Below are 21,806 nucleotides of genomic sequence, written 5' to 3'. Positions count from 1 at the left end.
TCCCATATCCTCGGATTTCTCGTTGCCTCATTTTGAGAATTCCATCATGGCTTCAGATATATTTTATAAGGCATTCCTCTGATCTGAGCCCAAACTGTAGCCACAGAGACACTCCTCATTGATTTCCACTTGCAACAGAGCTCCAATGTGAACAACTCTAGGTTCAAAGTTTGTGCGATGAATCAAACTGGCATGCATAATTCTTACTTGCAATGTTTATGTACAAAACATCACGCTACAGTACATAACAATCATTTGAAAGATGCTCTTATCCAGAGCGATGAACAGTAGGGAAGAACATCAGTGTTACTCTCAGGAATACCAAAATGCGGCATTACCAAGAGGGCGCAGAGGCCCATTTATAATCCTTAAGTGGAATATTAATCTAACAAACAATTTGTATTGTAACAAAACAAAGTATGACACCATAAATAATCTTCGCACTGATTTCACTATAGTAGTATCCAAAAGGAAATTCAAGGAAAGAAAGAGAGAAAAAAAAGGATATTAAAATGGGGTCAGGGGAACCATGGTGAAATGCAAATGCAACAGTGGCTCACTTGTCAGATTCTGTGTATATAGCGACCTCATTTCAGAACAATGTTCTGAAATATACAAGCATATCACTAAATCAGTTCTATAAATATTATAGAGTTATGTCTCATCTTAACCAACCATCTTTCTCAAATGAGAATGCTATGCACCACAACTGAACTGAGGAGTATACTCCTATACCAATATACAGCTTGGTACCTCAATGGTAGATTGCAACACTGGTCAGTATGGGGTCTCTTGTTTGTGGTTATTCAGGGCTGCCCAATCCTGCTTCTTAAGATCTATTGCCCTGTAGAACAACCCTAATTTGGTACAGTTAATTGTAATAGTTTGAAGTTCAAGGAGATCTCTAGCTGTTGAATGAGGTGTGCTTTGTTAGGGCTGGAATGAAAACCTACAGGACAGTAGATCTCCAGTAATAGTATTGAACTAATGTAACAGAATCAACCAATTAGAACAATAGTATTTGTTGTAGCCATATTGATATGTCACTACTTGTCTATGAGCAGTAATGTGCGATAGCTTTAAAAAAAAAAAAAAGGATTCTCAAAAACTGTTAAGTCAACCAGAAGGATTTAGACCTGCGTCTGCTACACATCAGTTGAGAGGATTAGCCTGCTGAACCAGTCCAGGCCGAAATGCACAAGTGTGGTTTGCATTACAAGCAGAGTCTCTAACATGTTCTTGCCACCCTAATTACCATTTTTCAACACAAGAGAGCCGCTGCTGTATTTTCAATCTGGTTGTGTCCATGACACTCAACCAAACAAGCAAGCCATCGCCATGCCGGCCAGGGCTGAGACTTGCAATATTGCCACAACACAGCAGTGCCTGGTTTGGAAAAGTCATTTCAAAAGGTTATTCATTTGAGTCCTACTGATATATACTGTATCGAGACAGGCTTTGAGGCCAATAAAAATAGGCAAATTCAGAACAGCGAATGTCAATTTTTGTCATGAAGAACAATAAATCTTGTTTTATACAGATTTAGGCACATTACGGTATTACTGTTTGTGTCTTTCGTGGATCCTGAGTGACTCCATGAAGTTCCGTTGTACAGTATAAATCCAACTGGACATGATAAATGTTGCAAAACATCATGAAATGCTTACTGTACATAATTTCAATACTTAATTACAAATGCAGGTTGCAATCGTTAAACTAGATAAACTTGATGATAGCAAATGTAACTTTCATTCTGTTTTGATTCAAATTATATTTTTCAGGGTAGCATTGCGTGATAATGATCAGTTTATTTTAAAATGCAGCAATTATTACATTTCAATAGAGAAAATATATAATGTTCTGGTGCTATTTTGCATGAAGTATCTACTTCATTTGACACAGATATTTAAATTTTGCTTTAAGCATGGGATTTTAAAAATTTTGCAGGAAGAGTTTTGCTAATTGAAAAATAAGTCAAAGCAATCATTAAAACTATATTTCAAAGCAACAAACCTGATCCTCCTTTATGAGAAGTTACTTTTTAAAACAGCAGTTTAAATGCCTCACACTCTAAAACCTACACATTTACAAACTGCTTCCAACCTGTTTAATGTATAGTTTAAATGTCATATTCAACCAGCTATCACCTTTAATCCTGCTTTATCTATTTTCTTAATATATAAACCAGTATAAACAGGTCCTGAAAATAAAAGGTAAACACAAAAAAACCGTTGCATGAATAAACCCAAAACATCTACAGCGGAACAAATCTTGGTCTTGGTACTAAATCTGACGAATTAATTGAATACCAAAGTGCTGCAGAGTTCAGAAGTGTGGGTGAGCACAAGCAAGTCCTCTTCAGAAAGGGACATCAGCACCCTGGAGCTTGCATTAGCGTGCACTTTGTTCCCTTTGGTGTGTGACTCAGCAAGCTAAACTCATCTCTTGTGGTGCCTCATAGACAAAGATAGAGTCACAATGTAAACACCACACAAATAGCTTTGCTGGTTTGGCAGTTTACCCAGTGATGGTGACATGCACATGTCAAGACTTTGACAAGTAAACAGTCCTTTAGATCAACATCTAAGCACTGAAATCTGCCCTATAAACTGGACATGAAGAAGCCACCCCATACATTTACACAACAAAATATATTAAAAATGTGTTGATTCCAATTTAAACTTGGCCAGGGGGCGTATCTTTGCCTTGAATCTACAATTATTAAGGTGAGCTCATTGAATGGTCACTCAGTGGTGTGGACAGAATCTAATTTAGTGTGTTGTAAATGCATGAAATGTTACTTACTGACAACTGGCAAGGAAGTCAAGCTTAGCGTTGTGAAGAAATGAAGGAAGAAGAGTGCTGCTGGAACCTCCCCTTGTCACAAACTCTCCAGATTCCCTTCATTTAACCTTCTTAAAAAGCACGGTGTAATTGTTATGGATTATAAATATATGTATATAAATATTAAATAAAAAAGTGACAGACACATTCTCTGAATTTCCCATTGTCTGTGTGGTTGCACTGTTGTGGTTGGAAGTGAAATGGAAGTGATTTTCATGCTTTTCAAACCCATAACCAACAGTGCAAAGAAAACAGCTTCAGCTTCAGCCTGCGTGCTCCTACATGGATTATAATAGTGCAAGCATCATCACCACTGGTCACATGACCGTTGAATCATGTGGATTCTTCCAAATCATATATGTTGATATGATTCAAATTGCAAATCATTGTACCGTAAATTTTATTACTAGTTTGCACATGCAAATTAATGTAAATGTAAAAATACTTTGGGCCAGATGTACGTACATATAACTCGTAGCGTACTGACAAGGATATATTGGTGCATACGCAGTCTGCATGAAATAAACATGTAGTAAGGCTGCAGCTAATTATGCAGTCAGCGGATGCGACTGCCTACAAATCGCATTTTGCGTATGAATCAGAGCTTGAAATGTGCAGTTCAAAAACCTCCTGTTCAGTGCGTGAAATATTTTCACTGCATGAGGGAAAATAGATGTGTCTTCTGGTGCCATGTATAGGAACGTATCCAGCACCACGGACAGCACAGGAAGAAAAAGGGAACTGTAATATCCCAGCAGTGGCGGCAACTGTCGATTGAATTAATCCAGATGTGAGATGTTGCAAGGAACTTGACTATTGCCAGGATGGAATGGGAACGCTGTGTGGGAGGTTCTAGGTCATCTTTTATTTCTCCCAACAGATTATTAATTATTTCTATGGCAGGGTGTGCGTCACAGAAGTCGCAGGTGTCACGGATTCAATGGTTTTGTATCTTTTTTTGGCAAGTTTTTTAGTGCTTTCCGTGATTTTTCATCAATTCTGGATGGTAATTATAACGCAGCCTGCAGTAAGTTGTTGTAATCAAATGTTTGATGGCCCCTGTCAACAATCTTGATGCTGCTCACTCCTGTAGCTACGGTAACTTACTAAAAAGTAGTGCACAGCAATCCTGCTTTACATTTTAAAAATGTAATTTGAGCATTCTGTTTCTAACAATGTTCTGTCAAAGGCAAAAAAAGCATGCTCATTCCATGATGAACAATAGTGATTAAATAGTGATTTAAACTTTGAGCGCTTGTTACTGTCGCTACAGTTGCACATGATATTTCAATCATGTGCTGCACATGAGATCTATTGGTAAATGTAATCAATTATTTTTTTATTGATTGCTGGCTTTTTTTTCCATGAGTGCTCAGTGACTTTAGCAAATCTTTTCCATGACCCATTCTTAATTATTGTGTGGCTGCTTAAACTTAAACTTAAAATTTACGTATGTATAAAGGAGAGAAGCATACTTTGCGATGATTCACGTAGATGACGTAGATGCCCCATGTGCCTGTTTATACACAAGACGCATGTTTCTGGGACAAAATGCGTCATATCTGTGCCTGAAACTAGTCACAAAAGGCTTAGTAAATCTGGCCCTTTGTTTTATAATTGCAGTATGAATTCACTATCAGCAGAAGGCATTCCAGATTGTGTTTGCTGTCTATGAAATGTTAAGGCAACAACTGGGAGGGGCAGACAAACTGGCCCAGCTGAGACAATAATTACATAAATGAGGCTCAGGTGGTTGTGCACATATGGGCATGCAGGCACACACACAGACACACAGACACACACACACACACACAATCACTTACATGAAAGCATAAACATGCACAGGCACATGTAGGGGTGCACACACGTGCACACTCATGCTTACAACTACACATGCACATGAATGCACACATACACTCACATGCGTGCACACACACACACACACACACACACGATTGCCCTCTTGAAAAGCCATAGACTTCATCAATGGACCCAAAAATATTGTTTGTTTATATGTTTGCTAACTTCCTGTGCTTTTCATAAATCACATGCATACATGCAAAGTTGACGTCAGTGGGTTTGGCTGGGAAAACAAATTAAAAGACTTCAACAGTTTCCACGGTGATTTAAAATATGCAAGTCTTATGTATCTCCAGCCCCACAGAGTACAGGAGTGAGAAGTTATTACCATTAATTATAGTGGGCTGCCGGCGTCTGTGCCCACTTCTGAGAATCGTCTGTGCAATTAAAGGTTTCAAATCCACCTGTGCTGTGTATCCTGGGAATTGGCTTCTTCCTTCCTCTGCCAGCTAGTTCCATTCATTAATCACACATCCTCTCCAATCCCTTCTTCCATGAGCTCTACTTCTAAAATGCAGTGGGGGGCCAGCAATAAAACTATAGTATCATCATAAATTCAAAACCTTTTTTACCTAACCTGACAATTCGTAGTGAAATATACCCTTATTGCACTTACCAATTTACACTTCCTGTATTGAACTTTATGAGTTCAGTACTTAACCTCAATTATTACTGGAAATGGCCAGTAAAATTACATTGTAAAAAAGGCTGCACATGTTGCCTAGGAAACTGTTGTCAGATAAGCAAATAAATAAGGGACATTTAATGTAATGGGAGCTGAACCAAAGGAGAAATTCCGAGAACCCGAAATGAATGAAAAAAACACACTCATAAGCTTGAATCGGAAATGCCACGCTTCCTGGTCACATGCAATAAAGAGCAGCAGAATTGTGGGTAGAATTTTGTATTGAAATGCAAGATGGGTCGTTCATCGGGGTTGTGGCATATTGCTCCTGTGTCTTTTTCTTCTGGTGAGGAAGGTGAAAACTCAGATTTAATGAACATAAGGTCCAAATCAAAGGTTTTCCACCGGCCATCTACGAAGTGTGCCACCTCTGCGCTAATGGTCTCACCCATGAAGCACGCAGCAAGTGGCCTTCAACACGTTCGGTTTAGCCTGCCGTGCTCCGCTCCGTGTCCCCCTCAGCTGAAAGACCCTTCAGTGGCAGTGACCTCTGCCCCCTGTCCATCTACCCACCCTGGTCTCTCTCTCTCTCTCTCTCTTTCTCTCTCTCTCTCTCTCTCTCCCAGTTAGTCTGTTCCTATCTATGTCTGAAGGAGCAACCTTTGTTGGCATGATTGGAGTCATTTGGTGTCGTGTAAAACCACTGCTTTCTTGTGCTCTCTTCTGCTCTCTCTCTCCCCCTCCTTGTCCCTCTCACCTTCTCACGGCTTATGACTCTAACCTTTTTTTCCAACTTTGCCCTCCCTGTGTCTCTCTCCCCTTCCTTTTTCATTTTTCTCCTTCTCTCTTCTGTCCTTCAGTCCCTCTCCCTCTCGGTCTCACTCCTCTCTCGCTATTTCTCAAAAACAGCATTTTTCGGGCAGGGGATTGGATGGTGTCCGACACCGTCAGTGTCCTCTCATACGCAGGCTGCCAAGATCAGCTATTTTTACTCCGGCAAAAAGAATAAAAAAAAGATGCTGCATGCTGCAGTTATTCATGTGGCTGTTTAAGGAGTGGTGCAGGCCCTTGCTTAAAAAAAGCTGCAACGCTAATTAAGCATCCAGGCTGCAATCCTCTAAAAATAGTTGAAGCGGTAAGAGGAAAATCAATTATAGTAGCCCTCGGGGGAGGCGATAACTTTTCTTGAGCAAAAAAAAAAGGCATAAATATATCCCGTGTAACACAAAAGAGTCACTGCAGGCTGTGCCATGTTAAATACAAATGAACAACACAACCAAAGCGATGACCGCGCCGTTTTTGCTGAGGCCCCAGGAGAAAGTCACATGCGTAATACGCGCTGGCAGTGAGAAAGAATAACCTTACTGACGATTATAACATCCAACGGATAGCGCGGCGTATCATTTGCTTATCTCGAGTTCGGTTTTTAATTAAAACCCTTAAGTTTCAGCGATGACTTCAGCGCCTCATTAGGCGCTGAAGTCACTTTTATAAGAGCTGGAGCTGGTCCAGGGGGTGGCGCTTCCCCTTGCTCTGTTTGCAGCACCGCAGAGCTCCCGGCTTCCCGAGACCCTCTTCGCAATTAAGAGTGCACTGCCTATGACTCAGTGTGATTTACATCCTGTGACTGTGACTCAGTGCGATTGCAGTCACGCGACTGGCTGGCGCGATTTCAAACACGTGACCGCGGCGACCCAATCGTCACCTTGGTTCCGTCTTCCTCGAGCCGCACCGTCAGGCTGTCGCCACCGAGGCAGATGTCTCCCAGAATGCTCTACCGCGTCAATCATTTCTACGCCAGCACCACACAGCAAACATAATGCATGAATACCTATTAATATAATTAGCATATGAAGTCATTCTTTGTGATTGCCAGAATGTATTCTAAATTCCTGCACATATTTCTATCAATGATTTATAAAGACATTATCATCTGGTAATGAAGTCACTATACTTGTTTCATGAAGGCTTTATAAATATGCACTATATAGTGTGCAATTATGTTCTGAAACTTGCAGTTTACACACTGTATGGTATGTTAAGCCATATTCCTTCAGTCCAGATTACATATTTTATCATATATTGACATTTAGTATTTATTCATTCGAATGAACTTAATTTTCCTACTCACATTTCTAGTTCAATAACCTTTCACTGAATAACAAAATGTCAAGTTAATATGACCAAAACAAGTTCATGCCCTCCCGTCCTGTTTTATTGTGCCCTGGTACAATTTTGGCCAGAGCATGATGATTTCCAGTAGATTGTTTCCAAATGTCACAGCCCTGATCCCCTTCTTGTCTGAAGGCGGCCATGTATTATGTGTCTATTGATGGCAGAGGTCCTGACACACAACAAGCTTACAGATCAAGGGATTTCATTTTATTTTTATTTTATCTTCATATAGCCAGGTAGGTCAACAGAGAAATCCATTCTCATGCAGCGATGATGTAGAGAATCAAAGTAAATTTATTTATTTTTATTTAACCATTATTTCACCAGAAAAACCCCGTTGAGATTGAAATCTCTTTTGCAAGGGGGACCTGACATGAATCACAAAGTTACCCAACAAGACTTACACTTGACAAAAGGATCGTGTAGCCAATCAGATGTACCAGCTAAAAAAAGTGGCCAGATACATAGACCCATTTTGGAAGAATTTGATCAGAACACCAGAACTGTTCTGAAAAAATGGCATGGGATCTTTAATGGTCACAAGGAGTCAAGAACTTGGTTTAACTTCTCATTCAAAAGAGCCTTGCAGTGCTCCTGTTACTTTACAATGGCATGGTTTTCCTTCTGGATTGAAAAAAAAGACCATCCCTTACTGGCAAACTAGCACTTCTTCCACAGAAGGTCTCTCAGAGCAGTACAAGCCAAGCCCAACCCTGCTTAGCTTGAGCAATTTGACATGAGATGGCTGCAAGGTGGCATGACTGCTGGCAGGAGGAGGAGTTCGGGTTGGGGGGCTGCTAACAGCATTACAGGTGAAACCGTTTTTGGCTTGGCTGCTTAGAGTGAAGCTTCGCTGAGACCCCCACGGAGCCACCGCATGCCGTCAATCACCGAGCCGTACGAACCAATAAAAACACTCTGATGACAGACTGACAGCCTGAATTGCATGCTGAGCTTTGCCGATTGAAAGGTTCTTGGGGCGATTTTATTGCCTGACAATTCTTTGAATGTATGTACAGAACGGAAGTCTCTAAATCGACCTTTAAAGGGCTAATTAATTTGGCATATGCTTTGCAGATAAGGCCCTCAAATATTTCCCCGGAGTTCATCTTCAAAAGCTCACGGACATTTTTCCAAATCAGTTTCAAACTGCAATTAGATAAATATACAATTAATGCTAAATGCAAGGTAAATTATTTATGGTGTTTTAAGAGAACAGCCCCGGGTGCCCTTTAAATAAAAACACTGCCTCTCTATGTAAAAATGCAGCAGCTGGAGTATCTTGGGAAGCAGTACGCTGAAGTGGGAATAGGGCACTGTGCTGGGATGGCTCCAGAATGCAAGATGTGAAATATAAGCACAGAATTGCAAAGGTCCACAGATAATAAACAAATGATGCCAACGGCGATCTAAGTGGAAGCTCTGCTCTTCAAGCCTCTGAATTTTAAAATGGCAGCTATTGTGGAGTGAGCACATCATCAGAAGTAGGGCCATAAAACCTGAATAAAATTTTATAGGTGTGCTCACGCCCATAAAAGAAAAAAAAAGAAATGGAGGACTCACAGTAGACGTCTACGCGTATGGACTTGATGGCGGGCGAGCCCAGGCCATTCTCCGCCTTGCAGTAGTAGCGCCCCCCCTGGTGGCGCTGGATGTTAGCGATGCGCAGGGTCTCGTTGAACACGGTGGAGTCCTGGAAGCGGTCTGATGCGCTACCCGCCGTCTTAGTCCATCGCATCTGGGAGAGCCAGGGAGAGAAAGAGAGAGGGGATAGAGGATGGGGTAAATGGGAGAGAGAGAGTAAGAGAGGGAGAGTCAGGAAGAGCTAATAACAGCATAAATGTAAGTAACGGTGGATGACCAATGCACACTGTACCAGGAGTGTGACATCGCACAGCAGTAGGGAGCAAAGTACCTAATTTGAGCCTAAAAGTGGTCTGTTGTGGGGGTGGCAGTATGGTACAATGGTAAGGCAACTCTTGGTCGATTCCCAGGAGGGGCACTTCTAGCTTTACCCTGGAGCACAGTACTTTCCCTTAATGACTTCAGTACTTATCCAGCTGAATAAATTAATTGTACATATGTAAAATGTAAGCTGTTCGTCGGCTAAATGCCAAGCTATAATGTAATCTATGAATTCCTAATGACATTAATAGGGATGGGAAATGAATTTTTCTGAGTATATGGGTAGTCATGACACTGCTGCTCATCGAGTAGATGAGGTCACTTCCTGTCTATTTTTGTGCATACATAAAGGTCTGCGTGTTTAAAATGGCTGAAAATGATGGCATTGTTTCATACCCTTATAAATTAACAGAGCGGTCTTTTCTTGCTTTTTTTTTTTTACTAAGGTAAGTGTACACGTTTCATTCTACAAAAAAAGAAAACTTTCTGGTAAATTCAAATGAACTCCTAGATCCTATTTCAGGACACCATCACAAACTTGCAAAAAAATAAACTATGCCACATTCGCAATAACAAGCGATCGATTCTCTACGGCGCAGATTAAAATCCAACTGATTTTTATTATCGATTTGATCGATGTGCACGGGTCAAAGGGGAAAGTTTGAAACAACATCGAATTTGTATGAGTGTTTGAGACTTCGGTGAGAGTTCATCGGTCAGGATCCTCCGCCACGCAAACCTGCGTTTCACTCCGACCCGACTCGGCGAGGCACTGCAGCGGGGTTTTTGGACCGGGCCCGGGGGACCTAGGAGAACGTCTGGAGGAACGCGATTAATTAAGCCTGCGCACCAGCAAGGTGAGAAAGCGAAAAGGAAGGACAGCTAGAATAAATCATCTGCACGCGCGCTAACGCAGGCGGAAGGACGAACTGAACGTTCTGTTCCGTGGCCCCGGGGCTGGCCTTTTTTGGCCCTCTGCAGAAGCGAGCGAGCGAGTGCCGGAGTGGGCGACTGAGTGAACGATCGAACCGCAGCGCTTTCACTTACTTGACTTATGTCGCCACGGTGCTTTCCGACACATATCGCTTTCGAGATCGCGTTACACGTCGTTTCGTCACAGACAAAACGTTCTCTCAAACTGGCCACCCATACAGCACACTTGTAATTTAAAAAAAAATTCAGAACAAGATCCTGGAAGCAACCCAAAATTGCCGCAAAAAAAAAAAAAAAATTGACTTTGGCCTCGTGCTGAGGATGAGAGCACTTAACGAATGGTGTTGATGGCGGCGTTTGATTAGCTGATGTGCAACAGCGCGATTCCCCCCGCTTTCATACTTCCCCAACCCATACCCGGGCACCAGTGTTCTTTGGTCACGCTCTGGCTGCTGGTACCCAGAATCCTTCTGGATTTGTAGTCGCTGCCTCTGCCACCCCTCCAATCAGTCCCGCCAGCCTCCCGTTTGGCCAAGGGCACCCCTCAGACGCGCCACGCGGGTGACCCAAACACCACTTACCCCACAATCGTTACTTTCAATGCGATTACAGCCTTTTACTAAGAAGAGGCAAGAGCCTGGAGCTCCTCCAATCAGCAGCACGCTCTGTACTGAAAATCAGAGACCATGCACTCTCAAAACATGTCATTTTTGAACACAACTCCACGCCAAGTTAAGAACAACACATTCTGTGTCACTTTCAACACAGTGCGAGACAGTCCCTTTGTTACACATGCATTGTATGTTTGTTACGTACAAGTAGCGACTTTGACACAAAAGGTGTTGAAAGTAACACACGAGTAGTAACACTAAAAGTGTGCTGTACCCACTCCATCTTCAACACCACCTGCCCTTTGCCAGCGCATCGGCTGATGTGTTCTTCCCTCTCTTTGAAGATATACACAAGGGCCCACTCCTGTGCTGTTCATTTGCCACCTTAGCTTTGGCAACACCTCCTAATGTTGTGCCAATAAAGCACTTTCGAATTGAAACTGAAATTGAGAATGAATCCGAGAGTGAGAGCAAGAGCAAGTGAAAGAGTGAGAAACAGAGAACGAGAGCAGGAGAAACTACAACAGGGGAAAAAAAAAAAAAACAGAAAGAGAGAGAAAGATGTGGATGGCAAAGAGAGTGCAAAACAGACAAAGAGTTAGAGATGGGGGAAAAAAGAGAGAGAGAGAGAGAGAGAGAGAGAGAGAATCCCCAAAATCCCAGTTCTATGAAAGAAGCCCGCGTTGCCTTTGGTGGTTTAACTTACGAGAAGAAGCGCTGCGGCGCAGGCTTACAGAGAAACATCTCCTGACTCCGAACAGGTGCGATGCTCCAAATCTGCAGCCTGCTCCACAGCCTGCTTCCGCACATATCTCAATATAAGAACATAAGACCATAATCTGGCCTGACGGGCGTAGTGTCCCACGATTCAGCCCCCCGTCTGGAACACGGTGGAGAATGCCCAGTCTGAACAGACACCGTGCACTCCGCAGCACACCTCCAGTCATTAGCATACTGAAGTGACAGGAGGAATGGGAAAAAAAAAGGCTGAGACAAACCCCAGGGGTTCTGTGTACAAATCCACAGCAGGCCCTTTTAAAGGAACACTTCCAAAAAGAATCATAGTTTGATGTACGGCTTTATGTCTCTTAGGGTTTAAATAATTGTTACATTTTTCATACTGACTCCAAGTAACATTTTTGATGCAGCATTATTATGAATAATTTACTGATATAGCTTAAATCGGGGGTGGCTGACCCAGGTCCTGGAGAGCTGCAGGGTCTGCTGGTTTTTGTTTTTACTCTGCACTTGCCTGATCACTTAAAGCAGGAGCTTACACACCTGGTTTCCTTGGTCTAAGTGATTGCTGTTTTTTAAGGTGAAAACAAAAACCAGCAGCTTCCCAGGACCAGGGATGATCACCCCTGGCTTTGATAATAAGACTGCCTCTCCAAACTGTCTCCTCATCAATAACCACAGACTATAACAAGCAACCACAGATAAAGGCATTGGGCCTGTCATACATCCAAAAACTCACCTCTCCATCTAGAATACTGCATACCGGGTTGGAGACTGTAGAGCACAACATTAATGTAACCAGAAGGGTGCATGTTCAAATCCTGAGTACAGCATGACTCAGAGGATGGCGTGAGATTGTCAGTGACGGGACCAAACAGCCAGAGGATGGCTTATGACAGGAACATCACACAAACAAGAATCTGCTGAGGACGAGTTTTGTGAATGACCCTCCAGACAGTGCTATCAATAGACTGGCCTTACAGTGCAGCTGATGGTCCAGATCTCCAGATCCTTTGGCTTTGTTAGTCCTCTGTGAGGGGCCCTACTCAGAGTCAGGCCAGTTCAGAACAGCAAACAGCAGCGTACAAGGTCTGTGCAGGCTTGTCCTTTCAATTCCATTAGTAGAAGCATATACTGCGTTTAATTACAATTTCAGGACCATGGACAGCAGACCACCAAACCACTTCAGGATCACGGACACAAGATCACAGTGGCCCATTCACACTGTTCAAACCTCTTGACGGTTATTAACCATATAAGAGGTGTCACCATAAGGGGACCTGATTTTAAAAGTAAAATATATTGAACCTTTGAGTATTTTAACAGTTAAAAATGTCTATCAGTGTGCATAGCAAAATACTGTTAACAGTAACATGAATTCTTAACAGAATATGGCACTGCTGAAAATGCTTAATAAAGAATTCCATTACACTTTCTTAAAATATACATTGCTGAATTTTAATGCAGCATTATACATATTAATACATGACATTTACAAGTCAGCCAGGCTTTCCAGAAATATCACTCACAATCCGTACGTCTGCTATTTCAACCTCAACAGTGTATATATCAATCTTTTGTAATAAACACTGTGATAGATTGTTATTTATGAAGAGTTCTATTCATCTTGATAAACCAAAAACAAAGCAAATACATCAAAAGAGAACATACACTGCATTATGTATGCACTACATTGTTGCATATAAAATATGTAGCTGAGATACTGGGCTTTATTTGGATTTGTACACATTTGGTTTGGCTGTTTCAGCTCTAAGAGAAGAGACACTGAGAGGAAAAAACATTCCCGTGACAAGACCGGAAAATCTCACAAGATGAAAGTCACGTCAAGGCGCAAGAACCGTGCATCCAGCTGAGTTGTATTTGTTTTGGGTCCGCAGGAGCACGGATTGAGTCGGCAGGGTCCCCGTCCCTATCAGAGGGGGTGTTCCGAAATATGGAGTCCTGCCAAAACTTCTGACGGATGTTCCGCTTGATGCTCCCATCTGTGCTGCACTTCTCAAGATGAAACCGCCCGACCCCCTGCCCATGTCCCAGAATTCCAAGCACCGCTTCTCTTCTCTGATGACTAGTGTTTGGTTTTTCCCTATCCCCACCCCCTACCCACCCATGTTCCTACACTCCGGCATTCCTGTCAGCCCAGAAGCCTTTATATCACATTAAGCTGCTGATTTGGATGATGTGGTACCGCCCATCTCCAGGCACCCCCCGAAGCGACCCCTTACCCGCTGACACAAACAGGACCGTTATTTAGGACATCTTGTTATCTAACAACAGCAAGCGCTGGAAACGCTGATCTATGGTCCTGCCATCTTGAATCACATTGAGGTCCTCATAAACAGTCCTCCGGCATCCATCCACCTCAAAAGGTCTCAACTCCTCTCTTAGCCCGTTGACCCAAACCCAGACGGTCTCATCATTTTGAAGTGCCTGCTTCAAATGCCTGCCCAAAAAATAACATATGAAGCATCGCGCCGTATAGTTATGGGGAACACATAGTTCTTGCTCTGGAGAACAAAAGTGAGTCAAATGTACCGTAAAAAGCCCAACGTTTCCAGAAATAATGCACCAGAGCACAGGGCACATCCCATTAGCCTCAAAGCTTGTTTGCCTGGGTTGTTCCCTCATCCTTACGGTGCTAGAGAAAGGCCCTTTGGCCGTGTTCTGACTACAAAAGCATGTGTGTTTGCTGTACTAAAGATCCCACCCTGTAGCTTGTGGTGTCCCTTGAATAAGCCCCATCTTAGAATTTCCATAATGCTCCTCCAATCATGAGAACACTCACACGATGTGAATGCAATGTGAACAAAAGGACAAGATAAACCCCAGGGATTTGCACAGGAAACCACAGCAGTTTCTTATCGCCAATCCCATGAAAGGGAAACTCACAAATAGCCACAGTTTAATACAGTATAAACCATTCTTGATGGTTTACACCTCCCACAACATCCCTATTGGGTTCATTCTGTATTGAAAGGGTGGCTTGCCAGAAAGTCTATTTGTCCACAATCACTGATGTTTGTCAGTCCGAAATTTAAAAGCCACTCTCGACCTAATTACAACAAAACGTATTTTGTGTATTTTGCAAAAGATAATATTTGCTCAGTGGTGACTGGCAGACGACAGTGGGGTTAGGGGGGTTGGGGAGAGGGATGTGGTATCACATGATAAGAGGCGATTCATGAGATGGGAGTCCCAACACCCTTCCAGGCTAATCCCTTTGGCCCAGCTTAAATGACATAAAACTTAAATTGTATTACGTATTTGCTTAAGTAAATTGGGTATTATCATGTGCGTCTTACTCGGCTGATCAAGCCTTTTGGGAATCCAGGAACCATGCAGGGAAGCTAACTGTAACAGCTGTGATGGAAAACTTTTTTTAGCATGCATCTATTCACCATGAAACAATGGACCATTGGGTAGGCAAAACAATGTGGCATTTCTTCCAGTATTTGGCTGTCAGTTTTAGCTCTGTGCTCTGTGTTGCTTCCACAGTTTTTCGGTGGACGTTGTTCAGTGATTTGTGTTCGGGACATGCCCATTGGTCATTGTGTACAAGATCCCTGCATTCCACCCGAGGCAGGTGCAAGGATTCAGGCCAGGAGATCTCTGACATGTTTACTGACCAACCTGAATGTGTGTGGCCACAAGTGAAAGGTCAATTTATCAAAGAAATGATTTATGCTCATGTGAGTGCAAACCTGTCAGCGAGCTCTCAAAGGATTTTATTTCAATTTCTACACATATCATGAGCCGTATTATTTCATCCACATTAAAACTGACCCAGGTGATGCTGTGACCTCCATGTGTGCTGATCTTTGACCTGCCTTCGAGAAACTCACAATTTAATTAAAACTTGCCCCAGCTCCCCAATGACCTCCAGAGATATAGCAGGGATCAATGGCCTCTTCCACCATTCGTAGTGTTTTCAAGGCTTTTATATGTGTGTCAGCATAACACAGAAGTAAGTTTCCCGCATGTGTTATCTATGTTTGTCTCGGGCTTCTTGTTGGTCACCGAACTGCAATCTGGAAGATTAATTTTTAAATCTTCTAGATGCATTGAATAGTTCATGAAATAAACATTATTAAGTATGCCGTAAGTGTTCAAGTCTGTGCTGTGTGACTTCCTGGCTACGGCTACAACCAGTGATGGGACACATTTTTCCTCATCTAGACAGAGATAGGATGATTTCAGTTCTGTAAGTTATTGCTGAATTAACGCCTCCAAAAATTTCTTCCAGGCGAGATTAGTACTGATTGCTGGCTGAATTGATCATAGCTTGCTCTTTCCTATAATATTATGTTGCATATAGGGTACAAAATAATCACTGTCTCACTAGAGTGCATTTGGGTGCGTACACACAAGAGCAGTGCTCCTTGCATGAGGCAGATAGACACAATTTAAAAACCATGTGATAATTAAAGTAAAACAATTATTTTGCATCACAGATATTGATGACATGAACATTGTTCCATGAAATGTTAATGTTGTAATGTTTCACGTGCTGCTAAATGCACCACTAGCAACGTAAATGAAAGCCTGCATCTCATCTTTTTTGTTCAAAGGGAATATTGCATTTCTTTCCAATGAAACACATTTTTGGCGCTTTCATAAGAAGGCAAACAAGTCATATAAAATCTCCCTGCATGCTGAAAAATTCAGTGTCTGAAGCTCACACTCAAGTGAGTTCACTGCATCCATAATCTTCACTATAAGGCAAACAGAAATGTTAACTGCTTTATTAATCTAGGGTTGGGCGGTATCCAGTTTTTCAGACCATCATACCATCCTTGTAAAACATCAGGGTACGTGGTACAGTGTACTATAAATAAATTAATGATCAGCGCCAGGCTGCGCGAACACTTGGTATAAAACACCATCCTTATGTTACCACAGGGTGAGATTGCACTTAGAGTGACCCACATCGCATCTGGGCTACGAGATTGGATCAAGCACGCTTTTCTGTATTAGGCGCATGTTATAACAATAATCAGCTTGTTATTATATCTAAAATTAATATGATACAACACATAATTAGGCCAGTGCAGCTTTAAGGGACCCCTAGGCTATAGTGTTTGTGTCAAAAGAGAGACTAGATTCAAGCAGCCCAAATGTGGGACAACAGGATAATTGCAGGATATTTCAGAACAAAGTGTGAATGAAAAAGGAAAATCTATTATTATTATTTTTTATCATTATTATCGTGGCCCGCAATACATACTACGCCAAATGATAATATAAATGTGATAGACAGGAAGCTTTCCCTACCTTTTCTAAACAGTGTTTATCCCTTCTACAGTATTATCCACTAGTTGCCACACTATCACCATTTACTAAAAGAGAGGTTGCGCGAACGCCTATAATGAAATTCTGCTGCAACATTTAATATAAAAATGCACCATGTCGTGTAATGTTAATAGGAATGTGATCCCACAACATTGCTTGTGCTGTGCCTATTATGCTGCTTTTGATAACAGCGGCAGCGTCGGGAGAAGAAATGCTGTTTAAAGGAAAATGTATTAATTACACGCACTCTAAAAATAGTGCACTGACAGTGCACTGGTTGGTATTGAAGAAACAACACTGTTATTTTAATACATTGTTGTACGCGGTATGACTATATACGGCAATATATTAATCAACCGATATGTTAATCAACTAGAAAAGTAGACATTGTGGTTCAGAGGAACAACAAAAGAAATAGACAAAAGGTAGGAAGGAAAACTTCCTTCACATCCAAGAGGAACTGGTATAGTCAATGAAACATGAATATCCTTCTCAATTCTTATGAATCAGAGGCTTAGGAAAGTGCATATGCATGGAAATGTAGAAACATGGGTCCCTTATTGAGTAGTGAAATTACATGGCTTCTATTTGGCGGGGGCACCCAAATATATATATATATATATACATATATTATTTTTTAAGTCATAAATAGCAGATCTTGTTTTATATCCTATAATTTGTTAGTTGCAGAAAAAAAAAAATTCTGCATGCACCCAAAAAATCTTTTCTGGGATAAGGTAGGTCTGTAGTAGTACATGAAACTTCAAATGCACCAGACTTGAGATAAACATCATATGTGTTGAAATATGCCTTTTGAAGTGAAATCACCACAAATGACCTTCTGTGGGAGTTATGTATGTACTGACAGGCAGTATATCGATCAAAAAGGGCATGACATATTAATTATAAGCAAATTCATCAATTTATGAAATCCATTCCCAAGATGTTATCAGTCTAGCTAAATTAATTTTATTGAGCACCTTGAGTAAAATCATCAGCTTTTATCAGAATCGGTATTGACTGTGTGACACAGAATGCAAAAGGCTGTTTTAAAGTTAACATTTGGCACTAGATTTAAAGTTGATTTCTGTCTTAAATCTACTTGCTTCTAACCTCCTGAGACCTGGCAGAAATAAAACCCCAGTATTTCAATTTTTTGACAGAATACAAGTGTCTTGGATGACAATAACTTGCGTTCCAAGTGAAAATATTTACTAAAATATGGTTTATTTCACTGTTGCTGGACTCTGAGGGTCAGCCAAGAACAGTGAATGTCACTCACTGAGGGGCTGGCTGACTTGCTGACTCACTGACTCCCCATCGTTGAAACCTATGCGTGTGGCAGTGGCATGCGGTTGGTGGCGGTTTTAATCTTAAACGACTAGCAACAGCAGGTGAGTCCAATAGTTTTGAAGGACAGAAAAACAGCGCAACTGTGGATGTGAAAAGGTGTTCATGTTGTAGGTAGCTAGGTATTAGTATTATGTTAATAGCCAACAGCATGTTGTATATTTCTGGATATATTTAAAAGCAGCAATGAGGCTGAGTGGGGAAGTTCAACCCAGAAGTGTAATGTTAGCATTTGAGTAAAACATGGCTTGGACCGACAGCATATTTTGAAATCTAGGATGGTTCGGAGCAATATAAATGTCATCAATATTATTTCATAGCCTATGTATATGTTACGTTGACTGATTTTGTGATGTGTTTTATGTTTAAAAGTTAGCCGCAATAGCTAGCTTTGCTAGCTAGCATAGCTAGTTTGCTAACCTAGCAAACTGTCATAACTAAGACAACTCTCGGTAGCTCCCTACAGATACTTAACCATCCAAAGCTTATCACCAGCTAGTCATCAATTCCATTAATACTTGTGCAAGAAGCCCTGTTTATCTAACTTTAGTTGCTAGTTAGCTTGCCACACCTCTACTGACACATTTTTGTTGTTACTGAATGGCCATTGCAGGGTAGGAAACAACATAGTAAATTGTATATTTCTTGAGATCTTAAGATGAATTGCCGGGCCTTTGGGGCTTATAGCTGACTTCTTTTTCCAGTCTCCAAAACACTCTGACTGGAGGAAATAAAAAATGTGTTACTGAAGAGCAATATACTGTATAACCCGGGCTTATAATATACTGTATATACTGGGCTTATGATCCCAGTATATCTGATGCAAGGCAATCTCACATTATCCAGAGAAAGCCAGTCTGTGGTTCTGTGCCAATGGTGGTGGGATCACTAAGCCAACAGAGGGAGCGGGAGGAAATGCTCTCACACCCCACCCAGTCCATTCAACAGCTGAGCTAAGAGTTTCCCTCAAAAAGCTCCCACAGACTCCCAAACCACTGAGCTTTACCACTGAGCTCCTTTTTCCTGGCTCTGGAAACAAAAAAGTTTGTGAAGGCAGAAGCACTTTTCCGCTGCATCAACAACCTGTTTTTTACCAGTTGTGTGCCTTAACTTTGGTATGTTAACAGTCCTATAGATGATCGGGTCTGTAGATGAACAATTTTGTATAGCAGACAAACAGATCTATGGTTTAGCAGGGCGGTACATTAACAGGTTGAGTAAACACATCCTGCAGTTGCTTGTACTACGTGGTATTTGTGCATAAAATTCAGTGCAAGGCTCTCACCAGACACGATGCCCAGAGACAGTAAGCCAGGCTGAGACGCAGCCAGAAACCAGCAAACTCACCGCATTAGAAAAGCTATTTATACCACAAACCTCGCTGAATGAAGAGTAAACTGCGGGTCAGATCAATCTGCAGGTTGCTGATGAAAACGGACCAGCGGCCAGGATTCTGCTGCAAGCTAGGCCGGAGGACTGAGGGCTCAGTGCACCGGGGAGCGCAGTTTCGCGGTTAAGCGCTCGCGCGGCGCGGTTAAAGCCGGCGGGGCCGGCAGCCGGCTCGGATCGGTGACCTTACCTGGGGACGTGGGTGCCCTGTGACCAGGCAGGTGAGCTCCAGAGTCTCCGCCTCCCGGATAGTGTAGACGCGCTCGGTGTAGCGCTCCTCCTCCACATTGCAGGCGTGGCCCGAGTGCACGATGCGGACCGTTGGGGGCGCTGTTGAGAGAGAAGACCCGGGGACAGTTCAGAAGGCCTTCCAATGTCTCCATACCAACTGAGGAAGTACACTTTGTCGACACATGCTGTACACACAGAACAACACATGCACCCACGAACACAGACACACTCGCACGTGCACACACACGCACACACACACACACACACACACACACAGGAGATGTATTTTCATCTCTTCCCAATTCACTTACTATGCAATGAAAAAACTTCCATTAGTATAGTTTCAGCCATGCTGTCATGACTGTAGTAAAGTTATTGACATCACTGCAGTTTCATCAATACCGTCCATACTGCAATTATTTAAATACTGGATTTACAGAAAAAGCTGTAATAACAGCAATACAGTGGGCTGACATCTCTGTCATAGCCTGAGGCTATGATCATACTGTCAGAGCTAGTTCGCTTGGAAACATTGACAGGCTCAACAGAGTTGTTATCCACAAAGGAAAATTCCCATCCAATCAAATGTCCTTTCCCATCACTGAATACCTTTCCAACAATCCTGTTATTGCAGACATATACAAGCACCGACAGGAAAAGGCGTTTTATTTGTTACAAATAAACTGACAATTAATATATGAACAGGACACATCTGATGCTGACTTGTTTAGACATTATGTCAATATAAGGCCAGATTTATTTCAGCCGATACCCATGATAAAGAGCTATATACATCACTATAGGCTCCATTTCATCCACTTGCTGCTGCAGTAACTACCCCCTTCCAACCATTCCCCCACCCCCAATGCAAGCCCTCCTTTTAGCTCTAAGTCCCTACTATGAAATTCACAGTTGATCCTCGAAGAGTAATGATTTCCAGGGGGTCTTACTTTGCCCTGAATTTTTCTGTTTATTTCCATGGCTTTGGACCTTGTAATGCATCAATAGTTCATTAAACTACAATCGAGTAGTTTTGTGGTTCAGTCAGTAAAATCTGGCTCTATAGTTGCAGGTGCAAGCCTCAGTTACGTCAATAGCAGACCCAGACTGGAAGTCCACACTGTTGGTGCACAATCAGCCCTGTCCAACCAGGGTAGGGTGGCTTTAAGTCCTTTGGTGTACCTTGGGTTACTACTGCCTGAGGTCCACCCAACAGGATGCCAGGTAAAAAGAGGCTTACATTTGCTGTCAATAAGAAAAGTGTATATGCTCCAGTTTGCTTTAGCTCTCTCCTGTAGCGCTGTATGGCCTGTAGGGAGTAAAATAGCCGCTGGCTGGCAGGCAAGCGCATGGGAGGAGTTTGTCAGCAGTGCACCTTGTGAGCAACCACAGGTGGGGTACAGCAGTGACTTGAGAGCCATTCACTTCGGGGAAAAACAGAAAATTATAAGGGGGCCATGAGTAGGCACCTGAGTCCCGAATAAGGCTGTTTCTGGCTATTCAGGGACTATGTGGCTATGCAAGGCCCCCAACACGGCCGTCAATCTGCTTTTGTTTATTTTTTGAAAGTATTCATTGTTATGAAATTAAAATGACCAGTCCTGATAACTCTTTTTTCCACACAAAGGGTTAACTATAACAAATACATAAAATTAACTATTATGGGCTAGCTATAACCTTCAGGGCTAGCTAGCTAGGTTGGGAGATAACCCTCGCTTTATAGTATTTCATTAGGCATAGCACGTGCGGCTGGAAGATCCTGCTTTATGCAGTGTGTTCAGGGTTTGACATTAACACCTGCCACTCGCCACACGCGGGTAGAATTCGCCAGTGACATA

The 21,806-nt window shown here is 42.2% G+C and overlaps 1 protein-coding gene across 2 annotated transcripts in view; it reads right to left on the bottom strand.

Annotated features, from left to right (window-relative positions):
- Positions 1 to 21,806, bottom strand: part of LOC118230858 (MAM domain-containing glycosylphosphatidylinositol anchor protein 2-like) — a 137,436-nt gene that overhangs the window by 88,576 nt on the left and 27,054 nt on the right. For both annotated transcript variants that reach the window (XM_035424269.1, XM_035424270.1), the window contains exons 2-3: positions 19,928 to 20,067; positions 9,068 to 9,242 (exon numbers count right to left, since the gene is read on the bottom strand). In XM_035424269.1, the coding sequence (XP_035280160.1) occupies positions 9,068 to 9,242; positions 19,928 to 20,067 (315 nt within the window). The remainder of the gene's footprint in view (positions 1 to 9,067; positions 9,243 to 19,927; positions 20,068 to 21,806) is intronic.

The sequence above is a fragment of the Anguilla anguilla genome, chromosome 6, assembly GCF_013347855.1.
Source record: "Anguilla anguilla isolate fAngAng1 chromosome 6, fAngAng1.pri, whole genome shotgun sequence".
In the NCBI taxonomy this organism is placed as follows: Eukaryota; Metazoa; Chordata; class Actinopteri; order Anguilliformes; family Anguillidae; genus Anguilla; species Anguilla anguilla.
Note: the sequence above shows the minus strand (reverse complement) of the source record. Positions and strands in the feature narration are given on the sequence as shown.